General features: G+C 47.2%; 2 protein-coding genes across 2 annotated transcripts; one reads left to right on the top strand and one right to left on the bottom strand.

Annotated features, from left to right (window-relative positions):
• Nucleotides 1-1,045: 1,045 nt before the first annotated feature.
• On the bottom strand, nucleotides 1,046-8,888 carry SLC25A53 (solute carrier family 25 member 53). The gene is made up of 2 exons (XM_044235606.1): nucleotides 8,804-8,888; nucleotides 1,046-2,000 (listed from the first exon to the last, which is right to left on the bottom strand). The coding sequence occupies exon 2, from the start codon at nucleotides 1,967-1,969 to the stop codon at nucleotides 1,046-1,048; it is 924 nt and encodes a 307-aa protein (XP_044091541.1). The 5' UTR covers nucleotides 1,970-2,000; nucleotides 8,804-8,888.
• Nucleotides 8,889-10,703: 1,815 nt separating this feature from the next.
• ZCCHC18 (zinc finger CCHC-type containing 18) lies at nucleotides 10,704-12,275 on the top strand. Its single transcript, XM_044235052.1, is given in 5 exon segments — nucleotides 10,704-10,734; nucleotides 10,737-10,955; nucleotides 10,958-11,192; nucleotides 11,194-11,588; nucleotides 11,591-12,275. Coding segments are annotated over 5 exon segments (1,206 nt in total). The 3' UTR covers nucleotides 11,917-12,275.
• The last annotated feature ends 4,439 nt before the right edge of the window (nucleotides 12,276-16,714 follow it).

Here is a 16,714-nt window from a genome sequence, read left to right as displayed (position 1 = left end):
GTGTGGGCCAAAGCACGGCCATGGGAAAGTTCATGGCATGTCTGGAGAGAGGACAATAGTCCAGTTTAGCGCTTTGTATGGGATCTATGTCAGTGGCAGTGGTGTGATAAAATGCTGCAAGTTATATGGGGGCCATATGTCGAATGGCTCCAAATGACAGGTGAAGATTCCTGATCTTTTTGTCTCAGTGACTATTTATCCACAGCAATAAAATATGCAATTATTTGTGAAGAGATATGGTCATTTCACTTCCAGATTTCCTAGAGAAAGTCAAGTGGTTTCTAGGCAATGTTTTTGCCTTGCTATCAAAAATATCCTGCCAGATAACACCAAGCCTTCTAGAGTAAATTTTTCTCATGCAACCAAATCTCTTCCTTCAAAGTCTATTCTTCCCACCCATCTAGTGACAATACTTCTTTCCACTCCTAGATCCAGCTCCATCAGTTCCTGTGACAGCTGATCAGTTGAGGCAAGTCTAATTCAGGGTTTCCAGCTCCAGCTGCCAGCTGACTGAAACTAGAGCCCCCAGCCCTGAGAAGTGAGAGTGGTGGCAGTAGGGACAGTGAACAATATGGAAATGTAGCCAGCCATCTGAGGAGTTCTGTGGAATCCACATCCTAAGCCTCAAGCTTAGTTCTTTGAAACTGGAGTCCCTGGTCCTCCACTAAGTTTGGTCCAAAGGACTAGAGGGATTCCAGAACTTCTAGTGCCTAACTAAGGTCACCTTACAACGTTACTCCTTACTGTCAAGGAATTCCTTAAAGAAATGACATTTCATCAAGGTTACAAGGTTTTTAAGGGCCTCCTGGGTCCAAGGCTGTTGAAACTGTGGACAGGATGGTGTGACTTTCTCTTTCTGACCAAGGAACCCTGTTGGGCTTTGTTTGTGCTGAGAGGATGGTAGTTGGGAACTTCTCCCATGCATTGGCAGTTCAAAGACACTAAAGAATGATTGTAGTAGGTAACCAAGCCAAAGAAGTAAGCTATTTAGACCGACCTGGGAAGGCTTAGGATAACAAAGTTGCCATAGCCACACTTCTTGCAGCTAGTCAGTCTTTAGCTCTTTCCTGGAATGAGACCTCCTCTGCAGGAAGTCATGGATAGCCGTGGTGAGGCCCCATGTCACACTGGACCTTAGGATGACAAGGGAGCCTCCACGGTAGATCAGAAACACCTTTCGGCCCCGAGTGTCCCACACGTCCTGGGCAGAGGCCCACAGGCTTGGCATGCTCTGCCAGCCAACATGGGACTGCATATTGGCCACTAGCACAATCAGAGGATACAGGACTAGGCAGGTTATTGTTCCATTGACGCTCCCAGACACTAAGGCAGGAACCCAGTGGGGCAGGCCTTGCTCTGCCAAGCCGTCCTGAATGGGGTCCTTGAAGGAAAAATACAGAGCACTCCCCAGGCTGTTCCTCAGAAGGACAGGCCAGAAACCACGATAGTAGCCCAGTGACAGCCGCCCCCATAGCCCATAAGAGTTGAACTCCTTGAGAATGCTGATGGTGCTGGGGAAGCGGGCTTGCTTGCGACCATCCTGGAGCACATTTTGCACCCTTTCAAAGGGGCTCAATGCCACAGCCTCCACCACACCCGACATGAGCCCTGCAGCCCAGCGGTGTCTCAGGGAGTGGGGCCCAACGGGAGAGAGAGAACACAGCAGGCTATCATAAGTCCCAAACAACAGAGTTCCTTGCAATGTCTTAGAGAGAAGAGGTGGGTATATTCCCCGGTAGAAGTACTGAGGGCCTTCATGCCAAAGCTGTCGCACAGCCTCTGATGCTGCCACGGCATGGATCTGTTGCCGGAACACAACCTTATAGATGGGGAAAGTCAGAAAAGTAGACACAAAGTTGGAAACGGCCCCAAGGGCATAGGCCTGGGAGTGCCAGCTTTTCTTTCCTGGGGACTCCACTCGTGTCCTGTGCTGCAGCTCCTTTCCAGGACCGTGGTTTGGCTCCTCCATGCTGAAGAAGACTGGGTACAGATGGAAGATACTGGCAAGAGTGGAAAAAGAGAGGTTAGACTGACCCATTAAATTTGTTGGGGGGGCATTTTTACTGCTTAGTGAGAAACAAAGCCCCAAGAAGCATGGACCTAAGGAAAAAAGCAATGCTTTGGGTCAGTTTCAGAGAAATAGGCACACTCTTAAGAAGTAAACAAGCTTGGGCGCCCGGGTGGCCCAGTCGGTGAAGTGTCTGCCTTTGGCTCAGGCTATGATCTCAGGGTCCCAGAATCGAGCCCCATGGCAGGCTCTCTGGTCAGCAGGGAGCCTGCTTCTCCCTCTGCCCCTCCTCCCACTCATTCTCTCAATCTCTTTCAAATAAATAAAATCTTAAAAAATAAAAAAGAGTTTATTTAAAAAAGAAGTCATCAACCTCAAATTAAAACAAAGGCAGTTTTCTTTTTCTTTCTTTTATTTTTTTCTGAAATGAGTCATCCCTACCGTGTTTTACCAACAAATCAAATATTCTAATATTCAAAAAAGGTTTGTGATTGAAGAAAGTAAAACCAGGACAAGAGGGCTCCAAAACCTATTACACTCAACTTTCACCACATGAAGTTTTGCATTTGATAAACTGCTAGAACAAGTTGATATTCTCTTTCCAAAGAGCGGCACTATCTCAGAGAGGCAGAAAAGCATTCAGAAGCTGTAGTCCAATACTTTCTCTAAAAGCTGGTAGTGAATGTGGGGATTGAGGAATCTCCCTCACCTCTCTGTCTGCAGAATCCTGCCAGTGTCCTGGCTGTATCATGGCAATGCTCTGTCCACCCTCCCTTTGCAGTTGAAGAACTGAAAGAGTAGCTGTTCTTAGGTCAGCCCCAAACTGTTCCACACCTAGCTATTTCCAAGCCTATCCTTATAGTTCTGTAGCTATATAAAAGAGCCGGAATTTTTCAAACTTGACAACATGTGACATTGTTGGCCGGACAATTTTTTGTTGTAGCTGCTGGTCCTGTGTATCGTAGAATGTTTAGCAGCATCCTGGCCAACACTCACTGAATGCCTGTAGCACCAGTTGAGATCAGCCCAGCTACTAAAATCAAAATCATCTCCAGACATTGCCATATGTCCCCTGGGAAGCAAAATCATCCTTGGTTCAGAAGCCCTGTATTAGAGGTAAGACACAGTTCAAGGGTGCCAAACTACTGATCCCACCCCAGAAAAGGTTGGGAGCTAGCAGATGGTTGGGTAGGTAAGAGGTAACTGGGGATTCAGGACACATGAAGGCAACTCGGGATCAAGAAGAAATGAATGCTGAGTGTAGATCTGAGAACCTGAGGGAGTTTGTCAGGAAGGAGATAGGGCTGAGAAGACAGAGTGTGCCACAGGAGACAGTGTATGGAGGAGAGGCAGCATAGAGCTGTAGAGGGAAAGGGGAGGAGAAGACAGGCAGAGGAGAGGGCACCTTGACAGGGCAGGGGGCTCACATCGGGACTGATAGGAATGGCAGACTCTGGAGCTTTCACCCAGAACCCTGGGCTGTGTGGTCCTGAGGGGAGGGAGGTGTTTGGGGCTTTAATTATGCCAGCAGTTGATGACCCCTCCACAGGGACAGAGGGGTGCAGCCTCGGGCCTCCAGGGAGGGGTACAAGCCAGGTAATGTGAGTAGCCCACTGAAGCCTTCCCTGGGCTGCCACACCCAGAACCTGCCAAGAAGTGCTTCTCCTTCCAGAATTATTCCCATCGACTCCTCCCTGGCTCCTTGCTCCTGCTCCATCCTTGACCCCATAATCTGACCTCATGGCCTCCCCCACAAGCCACACACTCTCTCTCAATGGAGAGAGGTGGAGGTTCAGCCTCCTGTGCTCTACCAGCATCCTTCCCCTAACCTTAGCACCCCATGTTTGCCTTAAGTTTCACCTCCTTAACCTGGGAGGGTCCTTCTGCCTTCTGCCTCAGACCCTTTAGCAGAGAACTGGACAGAGCAAACACTTATGAGGTCCACTCTTGCATCCCTCTGGAGGCACTTCTGGGTCCCAGCTGGCCACCTCCATCTCTCTAGAGCTAAAAGAGACCCCCACACACACCCCCAGGCCACAGGTAGCTCTACTCAGGTCCCCAAAGCCACAGGCACTCCCAACATTCCCCAGATCTACTACCAAGGAACTTCTTCCTCCAAATCTGACCTGCACCTAAAGATGGGTAGTGAAGGAAATGTTTGTCCCCTCTTCTACCTCAAAGTGCAGTAATGGTCCACATTTCCACATTTTCCTGAGTAACCTATAAACATGTGTTGACAGACTGCATAAGACATGTGGACTTGGCGGAAACACTGGGCAAGAATTTGGCAGAGTAGCATTCTAAGTGCCAGTTCTGTTATCAACTTCCTTATGACCTTTAGAAATTCATTGACATCTTGGAGGATCATCCATCTTGGGTATAAAATGATCTGAGGGGGTGTAATGCTCTCTAGGCATCCTCATATATTGCATGTCACTGGGGGCTTACCTGGGGGAATTTGGACTAACTTTTGATAGAAGAATCTTGCTTTTCCATCTCCAATTCCTCCTGCCATTTTTGCCAATCATTTTCAGGAATTAAAGGTGAACAGTAATTTGGAAACGCCTTAGCTTAAATATCTATTCATCATTTTTAAAATGCAATTCTTCCTATTTTGTGGGGGAGGAGGAGAATCTACTTTTTTCCCATGTATTCTCGTGTTATGATGCCAGGCTTGTGGGGGGGCAGAGATCCAATACTGAATTCTGTCTCTATCCCTTAGTTGTGTGATCTTAGGCAAGACATTTTACTCATTCTCTGTGTCTTTAGTTATGAAATAGCCACAACAGACCTACCTCCAAAGCTTGTTGCAAAGATTAATAAAGTGAGATAAAGTGGTTAAACATCCATGCCATGGTGGCCTCAATATAAAGCATTAAAAAAAAAAGATGCTTCCTGACTTCACCATCTGTCTCCATAGAGCACATGTTCCTACAGGACACTCTCAGATCAGTCAGAAGCAGATGAAGAGGTATGGTGGAACAAATCCTGTGTTCACATGGGAGACAGGGAAGACTTTTCTTCTGCAAATTCAAGGATGTTCTTTAAACAACTCTGGACGGTCTGGCCCCTTGACATGAATTCTGAAGTACAGACCACAGAATGCATCAGGAGTCAGTGTTGAGCCGTCACTCCCTAGAATCCATGTTGTGGCTCCTATGTCTATAGCCTAGCAAAGTGAACCCAGGGGGGTTCAGACTGCCCTGGCCCACCTAGTCCAGATGGACAGCTGTGTGACCACCCCAGGATCCAGCCCCATGTTTATCTGTTCATTCATGGCCTCCCTCCACCAGTCTTTGATCAACTCACAAACCCTTACTGATCAGCTACTAAATCACTTGTGTGTAAATTACTGTGAAGCTACAAATGAACAGGACTTGGTACCTGCATTCAAGGGTTTGGGGATCTAGTGGAACAGACAGTCAACAATGAGCTAAACTATACTGGAAGGCAAAATAAAGGGCACACTAATCAAGGTCAGAGCAGAAAGACAGGAGCAATTTATGTTATCTTGGACAGGGAGCAGCCAAGAAATTACTCCCAGAAGGGGCATCTGACTTGATCCTTAACCAGAGCAGGCTTTCATTAGGAGTGAGGGCTGCCATTCTAGGCTGAGGAAGAGGTCTAAGGCACAAGAGACCTAAAAGCATAAGTGGTATACAGCTTTGGGTGTAGGCCTTGGAAAGGAAATACAGCTGTGGCTGGTGGAGAATAAGAGCCGTATTTTCTTCCCCCACTGCAATGTGGTAAAGCATAAAGACTCAGGTTCTGGAGTCAGACAGCCCTGGGTATGGATTTCCCTGTGCCACCTGCTAGCTATATAACCTCGGCCAAGCCTCTTCACTTCTCTAAGCCTCAGTATCCTTATCTGTCATGAAGCTTGCATGAGATGAAGTATATAAAATTCTTAGCACAGTACTCAGTATATAAATTGCTCCTTAAATTATATTAGTAGTTTCATTTAAAAAAGAGATCCCAGAAAGAAAGATTAGATTGCAACCACACTTTTTTCTAAAGGTTGAATTCAGTTCAACATACTGGGTTGAGTCTTTTGCAGAGTTCATTTTAATTTGCTTGTTTGGGAGACAGCAGAGCAAATTTGTTCATGGGCTTTGGAGTTTGACAGCCCTAAGAGGGCTGGAGTCCCCTGTCTCCACGTCTAAGTTGTGTGGCCTCATATAAGTAACTTAACTTCCAGGAAACTCAGGTTCCCTACCTGCAAAATGGAATAACAATGCCTATCTAACAGAGCTGCTGAGAAGCTTAAATGAGATAACAGACGGAAAGTTCCTGGCACAGGGGAGGCAGGCAGCCAAGGAAAACTATTACAGTTCAGCTGAAAAGCTTTATCTCCCTCACATTCAGGCTTTTAAGGTTTCTTTGTTGAAATTGGAAAATGTGGTCTCATTAGAGCCATGAATTGGAACACACTCCCACACATGAAGCCAGAGATAAGGGATGCTCTGTATCCAAGTGGAGCCAGCTTAGCAAATCCTCCTCTCAGCCTTGCCCAAAGAGATCCTCGCTTTGTTTGAAGGGCCCAATCCAGGCACCTTTACACAATCCATTTCCTTTCACTTTTTTTGGGGGGGGGGGAGTGGTCAGAACTCTAGGATCTATTCTTTGTCCTATTTGATCCCATCTCCACCAGCTGCAGATCACCTCAGTTGGCAGAGAATCTAATTTAAACACTGGACAAGAATCTGCTGAGACTCAGGGTCAGATGTCATGGCATTGGGGAGCAGAAGCAAAATTCTGAAGGAAACCCAAGAGCTACTGCCGGCATCACCCTGACCATGTGAGGAGAGCCTTCTCTCTGCCTCCTACACCCTCCAGCCTCCACCACCTATCCCACACTGTCCCATCCATAAAAGAAAGGCCACAATCCTCAGATAAAAGTTCTCATCTCCAAATATGAAGTGTTTACTTCAAGGAACCCCAGGTGTCAGGTTTGTCAAACGAGAAGGCAGAAAAGAGCATCAGGAGAAGTACCTTGGCAGGTTGAAAATGAACCCAACAGCAGTTCAATTGTTCATTTGCTTGCAAGCATCAGGAGTCCAGAACAGGCCCTGCAGGGGACCTTTTAACCACAATTTACATCAGAAAAGTAAGACCTGCTCTCCAAGAACCAGAAGTCATAGAATATTGAGATGGTTTCCCAGCCACTGGCATCACAGCCCATTCAAGCTGGCAGCCCTGCAGGACAGCCCTGCATGCCGTTTCCATGGAGTTGCTCCTGCTCTGGGGCCAGTGATGCCAAATCCAGCAAAGGAGAGGTCCCCTCAAGAGCTCACAGAAGGGCAACCTAGCAACCTGTCCTCAAGCCAGGAAATGAAAGAGCTGTATCAGCAGTAGAGAGCTGGGGATAGGGAGTTAGGTCAAACTGTTTCATTTCTCATACTTCTTCCTGAAGTGCAAGTTGACAGAGGAAGATGTTACCAAGAAAGATGGCAGGGGAATGATTCTTAAACCACTCCTGGGCCACAGACTTCCTTGAAAATCTCCAAAACTAAGAACTCAGAAAATTACGCAGAGTTCAAATTCTTTGTAAACGATTTCAGAAAGGACCCTAGGTAGGAACCTCTGCTCAGTGGAGTAACGTGTCATGACCGATGTGCCGTGTGGCCAGATATACTGGCAGCAGGCCATTTGCTTATTACCCTCAGCATGATGTGGTGTTTCCAGCAGTGATTCATAAACTTCTCTACACCTCAGAATTAACTACAGCACTGGTTACATATATAAATCACACTCCCCACCCCTAGTCCTAATAAATCTGAATCCCCCCAGAGGTAGCGCTCAGCCTTTCTAACAAGCTTTCCAAAATGATTTTGAGGCAGCCAGTCTTGTACCCATACTCTGGTTAATAGCATGGGTTCTAGTGTCAGAGAGATTTGATCCATATTTTGGCTTCACCTTGTACTTTCAGGCAAGTAATTTCACCTCTGAGTCTTGTTTCCTTCGAGCTCATATGCTGTAGAATTTTGTTTTTTAATAAACTGGCAGCTTACTGTAGTATAAAAATGGTGTAAAATGGGAAAGAAAAGTGCATTAGTCTCCTCTTCTGTACAATGGTTCCTGCAAAAGTTGCCCAAGGCTCTTTTCCCTACTCCCTGCTGCCTCCCCCAACCACTCTCACTCAACACTCCCATCATGCCAAGACTGCTGGTGGGTTTGAGACCACCAACATAAAAATACTCAGCAGGCAGTTCAGCTGGGCAAATAGTTAACATTAGAATAATAGGCTTGGATGCAAAATCGGATGCTGAAACTTATTTGCTGTGTGATGCTGGGCAAGACGCCGAACCTCTCTGTTTCCTCATCAGTACAATGGAGATTAATAGTCCTTGCTCACTAATTCTATATGGTTACAAATGGCCCCTCCCATCTCCACTTTGGCTTTTCTCTACTAACCCTCAATCTGAGAGTAAAAAGGCGTGTTTACAAGGGGAGGCCTTTGAAATCGGATGTGTTGGGTGTGATCTCTTAGCTCTGCCTTTCCTCACCCCACTGCCTGAGTGGTGAAGTGCCCTCTCTGTTAAACCCGCACACCGCTACCTCCTTCGCGGGGCTGCTGAGAAGAATATATGAGGCGTCCGGGCAAGCGCATTCGCCTGCAGAAAGTGCTCAGTAAATGCTTTCTCCCCTTCCCCCTATACAAACGTGAGGGGCTTTTATTGTTCACTTGATTTCTGTCCCACCTCGTGTTTAAGGCATCCGGTCTCAAAGCGCGGAAGGGGGAGAGTCGAGATGGAAGGGGTGAGGGAGAAAGAGAAGAGGAAACAGCAAACTCACGGGTAAAATGCAAATCGGCCCGGTTGGTGCGTCTGAGCTGCACTTGACACCGCGCTGGCTCCCGCGCCCGTGTGCCGCAGCCCCAGTCGGCCTGCTCCCCCCTTTTGCTAGCAATGGCCTCGGGGCCCAAGGCTGAGGGGGAGGTCGCCCCCGCGCCCCGCTGATTGGCCGCGGCGCCCCGCTCATCAAGCTCTTTTGTGTCAATGGGCAGTGGCAAACCGAAGCGGCGGCTGCTGGGAGGGCCCAGCCGGTGGGCGGGGGCGGCCGCGGCTGCCGTGGGAACCGTGCAGCCTTGACTTGGCTACCCCCTGACTGGGCGGCTGTACGGTGCAGCTCCATCCGGCAGCTCCGGTTTGCTCAGCTGCGGAGAAGGCGTCATCCTTTTCCTCTAGAGGGCTGCGGGGACTGGAAGGCGGCATCCGCAGCTGTCCACACCGGAGCATCCACGGTCCACCAGCACAGCACAGATTAAAAAAAAAAAAAAAAAAAAAATTAAAAAGCCGGGGTAAAGAGTTGCGGGGCGCGATTACCGGGCGCGCAGAGAGGAAGGGGAAGCTCCACCGGTACTGGGCGGCTCCCCACTTGGGGAATCGAGAACTGCGAGGCCGGGGAAGGAGCACTCCCACGGCCCCGCTGCGCAGAGGGAGGAGGTAGGGTTTTCCTGGGTGCTGCCAAATGGGAAGGATTTGCCTGATTTGAAAGGGGGGGGGCGTTTTTAGGACGGGGTCGTAAGGGACAAGGAGGAGATGATCCCAAGCTGTCTGCCTTGAATCCCCTTTGCATTTCTCCATCTTCCTGGGGAGGATTATGTGGGGGTTCGTGTCCAACTCTTACTCCCTTTCTCCGTGGGAGGCCATCAAAGCTAAATCGGAACTTGAATTCTGTGCAGCTGATTGCAGAGCTGGTAGACCAACAATTTCCCAGGGGACATGTAATGGAAGGGGTCACTTTGACTTGTATTCAGAAGGTGGGAGAGGGAATTTTCTGTCTGAAGTTGGGAGATGGAATTTTCCTGTCTAGCTACCGCGGAGCTGGGGGTGCAGGTAGGGAAAGGGAGTGGGATGAGGGGTGAGGCTGCTTCTGACCCTTCCCTTCTCTGCCCTATCCTACAGGACCGACAAAACCTTGACTCCCTGAGGACTGGTATCTGCAAACCCCACTGGACGGAGATCAGGGCTGGGATCTGCAACCCCAGTGGACAGAGATCAACCTACCCCGAAGGCGAGCTTTTTCATGGAAGGCACCTGCTGCAGACGCTGGAAGTGAATTAAAGGGGTGCACTTGTTTCCGAGCTTATGTTTTATAATCCGAGAAGTAAGGGGAGAAACTTTTGAAAAGGGTGTGTGGTTGAGATCTGAAACATGAGTTTAACAGATATCTTTAATTTTTTTAATATATGAGTATAGTTGACACACAGTGACAAGGGTATCTTATTACCTCTTATTATCACAAATCTATGAGATTTAGACCATTGCAGTCTTATTTTGAGAGCCCAACAACAGCTCCACACACACTATTTCACCTAGAATTCAAAGCAACTGTTGCCCTCCCTCCTGGAAGACTGGCCAGAAGCGATGGATGTAACTCTGAAAGGAACCCTGCTAGCAGGAGGACCCCTGGTAGCTCGAGAAAAGTTGTAATTGCCAGTCTCCTGCAGGCTATTTTTAGGTCAGTGGACAAATATAAAAGGTACTGCAGGGTGTTCATTAAAGTAAAACAACTGCAGACCCCTTCCCTGCAATCTACTGCCTTATTGACCTCCCCCCTTTTTTCTTTACAGTCCCTATTGAGATACAAGGAAGGCAGAGCCAGCCCGGGAACATTGCTTCCTCCTGCAGATTAGGCTTTTCTAAAAAGTCTGATCATCTTGTTATATTCAGATAGACGACCGTCATCCATCATGGCTAGTGTCATTGCACCAGTGGGTAACAGCTGTGGCAAAACACACCCTTGCCACTTTGGACCCTTTCAATTTTGAGGTCCCTGGGGAGGAGTCTTGGTCCTTTAAAGGTCCACATGGCAGAAAGAAATGTGAAGTTGTTCTTCGGGAGAGTGGTGCCAGCCCAAGGGGAAGAAACCTTTGAAAACTGGCTGATCCAAGTCAATGGGGTCCTGCCTGATTGGAATATGTCTGAGGAGGAAAAGCTCAAACGCTGTTGAAAACACTTAGGGGTCCAGCCCGGGAGGTAATGCATTTGCTCCAGGCCACCAACCCCAATCTAAGTGTGGCTGATTTCGTGTGGGCGATGAAACTGGTGTTTGGGGAGTCTGAAAGCAGTGTCACCACTCATGGTAAATTTTTTAACACTCTGCACACATAAGGGGAGAAAGCCTTCCTTTATGTGATCTGTTTGGAAGTGCAGCTCCAGAATGCTATTCAGGCAGGGATCAGCTCAGAAAGATGCCAACCAGACTCGCCTGCAGCAGCTCCTTTTAGGAGCTGAGTTAAATAGGGACCTGCACTTTAGGCTAAAACATATTCTCAGGATATATGCAAATGATCAGGATCATCTTCCTAGTTTCTTGGAGTTAATCAAGATGATAAGGGAGGAAGAGGATTAGAATGACACATTTGTGAAACCAAAGCGACCCAAGAGGTCTGAGGTAATCTTGGAGAGGGCAGCAAGCCCTGTAGTATTTCAGGGTCCCCAGCCAATAGCAATCAGCAGCACTGACCGCAACGTAATAGAGGTAGATGATACCCTTGATGACTCAGATGAGGATGTTATCCTGGTGGAGTCTCAGGACCCTCTACTTACATCCCTGGAAGCCCCACCCCTCAGAGGAGGGCCAGACCTCTTGATCCAATACTGGTCATTGATTGCACCAACAGTTCCCGGGCTCAATCTCCTTACACCAGTGGGGGTTCTGGGTATAAGAATAATGGTCCTGGGGATGTGTGTAGAGCCAGGAAGTGAAAATACGCAATCTTCTGTTCATATTGTGGTGAGGAGGGCTACTCAACGGAAACCTGTAACAGTGAAAGCAACAAGGCCCAGGTGATTGAGAATCTCGTCATCACCCTGCTGGAGCTGACACATACAGAGAAGGAGAAGTCAAAAGAGGTTCCTGGCAAACACAATGACCTCTTTGGGCCTTTAGTAAGGTATTAGAATGAGCCCTACGTGAACCGTCAACTGTATTCATGTGGGAAAAACAGCGGGGTGGGGAGAAGTAAACTTCTGTCTGCATTAATTAATCCACAAAATGGTTTTATTTGGGGCAGAAAAGGTCTTAGATGCCATCAAAATGGAGGGGATGGCCTCAACCCTGTCCCTGCTCCCTCCTCTGTCTGCCTAAGGATCTATTCTGTGTGTGTGTCCATTTCCTTGATGACTATTCTTTTAATGAAAGGAGTATATTCTGTTAAACCTTCACAAAATGAAGGAAAATACAAATTACTGGAAACTCTCCATCCTTTTATAAACATTGTCAGCCCTTTGAAGAGTGTCCTTCTGGATACTTCTCTGTAATTGTGTACCCAGATAGATATATGTATAGATAAGTGATCAAATATAAGTGCTCTTCTAAACTGTATATTTTTCACCAAACAATATATGTTGTGGAGTTCTGTGTCAATGAATATATATAAACATCAAGTTCAATGTCTCTGTGTATGATGTTACTTTTAGGAATATAGAGGAAAAATAAATAAGAATCAAATGTAGAAGCTTTAGTGGGGAAGGTCATATGGTGAAATAGAGTTTTTAACCAACCTCCTTTACAGATGAAGAAAAGGGAAGCTGAAATGGCCTGAATTTCTCCCCAAAAGGCCTTTATCACAACTGACCTGTCTCTTAGGTCAGGGTCAAATCTGCACCCAGTAGTTAATATTGCAATGCTTTCTTCTCTAATGTATCCTGAGAAATGTGTTGATGGACAGGGGTGGGGGCAAAAAAGGGAAATGGGTATTTCAGGAGTTCCATTCCTGTTCACTTTGGGAAGGAGTAGAGTAGATTTGTTAGACTGTGGCTCTTGCTTCTGGACAACAGCTGGTGGCATCAATAAGACTGTCCTCTGGGCTGACCTACCCTTTGCTTTCTTCCTCAGTACTGAGAAAGCAGCTACTCATGAGAATTTAGTACCAGGAAGCTCAGCACCTCCCAAGCCTCCCCCTGGTTACAGGCTAGAGGACACCAAGAAGCCTTAGGAGTCAAAGCTAACCTTGTCCTGCTCCAACAAATGGGAATATCCAAGGAACGATGAAAAGTCATCTGGGTGCCAGAGTGTATGAAAAAACATGGGAATCAGAAAGCCCACATGCTCATTTAGAACTGAGGACCTTAATAGGAAAAAAGAGATCACAGAAGAACTTTCCTGGATACCTGATCCTGCCCATCTCACGACCCCAGATTGGAAGGTGATAAAAAATGACCCTCTGTCCTTAGGGATCCCCTGTTCATCGTAGGTATATTGGTTCCTATCCTTGTGAGCAGGACAAGATTGATGGTGGCTGATTTTATTTAAGGCAGGGAGTGGAATGAATGCAGACCTGAGGGAGTTTGTCAGGAAGGAGATAGGGCTGAGAAGACAGAGTGTGCCACAGGAGGAGACAGTGTGTGGAGGAGAGGCAGCATAGAGCTGTAGAGGGAAGGGGGGGGAGCAGACAGGCAGAGGAGAGGGCACCTTGACAGGGCAGGGGGCTCACATTGGGACTGATAGGAATGGCAGACTCTGGAGCTTTCACCCAGAACCCTGGGCTGTGTGGTCCTGAGGGGAGGGAGGTGTTTGGGGCTTTAATTATGCCAGCAGTTGATGACCCCTCCACAGGGACAGAGGGGTGCAGCCTCGGGCCTCCAGGGAGGGGTACAAGCCAGGTAATGTGAGTAGCCCACTGAAGCCTTCCCTGGGCTGCCACACCCAGAACCTGCCAAGAAGTGCTTCTCCTTCCAGAATTATTCCCATCGACTCCTCCCTGGCTCCTTGCTCCTGCTCCATCCTTGACCCCATAATCTGACCTCATGGCCTCCCCCACAAGCCACACACTCTCTCTCAATGGAGAGAGGTGGAGGTTCAGCCTCCTGTGCTCTACCAGCATCCTTCCCCTAACCTTAGCACCCCATGTTTGCCTTAGGTTTCACCTCCTTAACCTGGGAGGGTCCTTCTGCCTTCTGCCTCAGACCCTTTAGCAGAGAACTGGACAGGGCAAAGGCTCATGAGTGATGAAGGATAGTTAGAAGAAAGGCAGGCAGGGACTAGAGGCTTCTGCCCTAAGAGGAAACCACACTTTCAAAGATTTTTACACCACCCTAGAAGGAGCCCTCCACCCTTTCCCATGTGACAGGTAGATGACAAAAACCTGATTGTATGGCAGGTGCATGGAGGGTTAGTCAGATTAAAACAGCTCACCACCAAGCCCAAAATATCCCGTAGACTCAGAAACTCCAGTGGCAGCCTTCTCAGGTCCACTCCCTCTTCGGGAGCTTTGTACTATGGTTCAATAAACTTTACTATCACTCAATAAACTTTACTATCGCTCAATGAACTTTGCTCTGCTGCCCACCACTCTTCATATGGCCTACATTTTCCCTCTTCAGAAGAGGCATGGCCAAGAACCATGGGCACCAAAGGAAAATAAATTCTGTAACAACAAGGTCCACTTCTTGCATCCCTCTGTGGGTACTTCTGGGCCCCTGGCAGCTACCTCCTTCTTTCCAGAGCCAAAAGAGACTCTACCCCCACCCCCAGGCCACAGGAAGCTCCACTCAGCCCCCAAAGCCACAAAGGCCACCAACATTCCCTGACTCTTGGTCTATAAGCCCTTTATTCCTCCCTTTCTCTAAATCTTCCCTTGCAGGGGATCTGCCCATTCATCTATCCTAGATTCAAGAATGGCCTTTTCTCAGCTTTACTCTATAAATGCTTGTTGAAATAATTTATCCAAATAAACAAATAAACAGTTTATGCTGTCATAATTTCTTTCTGGGACCAGGTAGGGGAAAAAGAAAAATGAATATGATACCTACCACTGTCCTCCTTTTCACTGGTATCAGCTTGGGGGTTCAATATAGACCACAGCTTTGCAAACGTGTTCTATGATTCATCTTCATTTCTTCCCACCCCCACCCTCCTCTTCATCCTGTACACTTAAAACTGTCTGAATTTTTTTTTCACCCAAATGATGTAAACCTGATACTTTATTTCACTTTGTGTAACATTGGCTTTTCCAGTATTCAGGACATACGTATTTTCCCTCTGGGATCTGGACATTCAGATCAAACTAAGGGAGTTAACCAAGAGAAGGCTTTTAGAGAATTTGGGGTCCGATAGCCTTCATTTGAGAATTTTTTTTTCCTTTCCCCTTCACTCTCATTAATTGCTAAGAGATGGAATGAGTCTCTTTTCAGGAGAGACTAGCCTGACCTTCCTCTGCATTATTCCCCTCCTTCTAGGTACTATTTTCCCTTGGTCTTTGACACCCATCTCATAGTTTCCCCCTCCCAGATCTTTTCAATGCCTGCTTCTCAGTTTCCATTGAATCTTCTTCTTTCTCTTCCTGATCTTTCCTAAACAGCAATAGAAATTAAAACTACCACAACTACAATTTATTCAAAGCTTATTATGTGCCAAATACTCTCATGCCAAGCACATTAAATGCAGTAGCCCTTTAATATCAGTAACCCCAAAAGATAGCTCTTACTGTTACTATTTCTAATTTACTATTTTAAAATTATTTTTAAAGATTTTATTTATTTATTTAAGAAAGACAGAGTGAGTAAGAGAGAGCACAAGCCAGGGAGGGGGACATTGGGAGAGGGAGAAGCTGACTGCCCACTAAGCAGGGGCCCCCTATATGGGGCTCAATCCCAGGACTCTGGGATCATGACCAGAGTGGAAAGCAGATGCTTAACTGACTGAACCATCCAGGAACCCCTCTAATTTACTAGATGACATTAATTCAATTAGTATTTTTAAAATTTTTTAATTATATTTATTTATTTGAGAGAGAGTGAAAGAGAAGGCACAAGGTGTTGGGGGTGGGGCGCAAAGGGAGAGGGAAGCAGACTCCACCAAGTCAGGAGCCCAAATCAGGGCTTGATCCCGGGACCGTGGGATCATGACCTGAGCCAAAGGCAGAGGCTTAACTGACCGAGCCACCCAGGCACCCCTAATTCAATTACTAGTAACTGCCACCTATTTCAGATGAGGAAACAGGCTGGAAAATTAGGAAACTACCTAGGGTCATGCCAGATAATTAGTGGTAGAGCCAGGGATGAGACTCCTGGCTGACTCCAAAGCCAGTGCTCCTTCCTAAAGTTAGTTCTCATACACAGCATCCTCTGACATAGGTGCTATTACTATCTGCACATGACACCTGAGAAGACCAAGGTTTACACATATGAATTGCTTAGCCAAACATCGTAAGAGCAAGTCACACACAAGGATGGAACACACAAGGATGTCACACACAAGGATGGAAACTTCTTAAGAAAAAAAAGATTTTGGGGCGCCTGGGTGGCTCAGTGGGTTAAGCTTCTGCCTTCAGCTCTAGTCATGATCTCCGGGTTTTGGAGTTGAGCCCCGTCTTGGGCTCTCTGCTCAGCGGGGAGCCTGCTTCCCCCCTCTCTTTCTCTCTGCCTGCCTCTCTGCCTACTTGTGATCTCTCTCTCTCTCTCTCTGTCAAATAAATAAATAAATAAAATCTTTTTTAAAAAAGATCTTTTTTTAAAAAAGATTTTATTTTTTTACTTGACAGAAAAAGAGCAGGAGAGAACAAGCATGGGGAGTGGTAGAAGCAGGCTCTCTACCAAGCAGAGAGCCTGACCCGGAACTCCATCCCAGGACCCTGGGATCATGACCTGAGTCAGCCAGGTGCCCCAAGGATGGAATCTTCTAAGGAACTTTGGTTTGACAGAAAGGAGGCTTTTTCTACCTTTTTCTTTCCTGCTGAGTTGCAGCCAGACCTCCTGC

Source organism: Neovison vison, chromosome X (genome assembly GCF_020171115.1).
Source record: "Neovison vison isolate M4711 chromosome X, ASM_NN_V1, whole genome shotgun sequence".
Classification (NCBI taxonomy): Eukaryota; Metazoa; Chordata; class Mammalia; order Carnivora; family Mustelidae; genus Neogale; species Neogale vison.
The sequence above is the reverse complement of the archived record's forward strand: the minus strand, read 5'-3'. Positions and strand labels throughout refer to the sequence as shown.

Bases quoted from the DNA above. Each gene is read 5' to 3' on its own strand.
- SLC25A53 (XM_044235606.1), bottom strand. From the start codon at position 1,969: ATGGAGGAGCCAAACCACGGTCCTGGAAAGGAGCTGCAGCACAGGACA.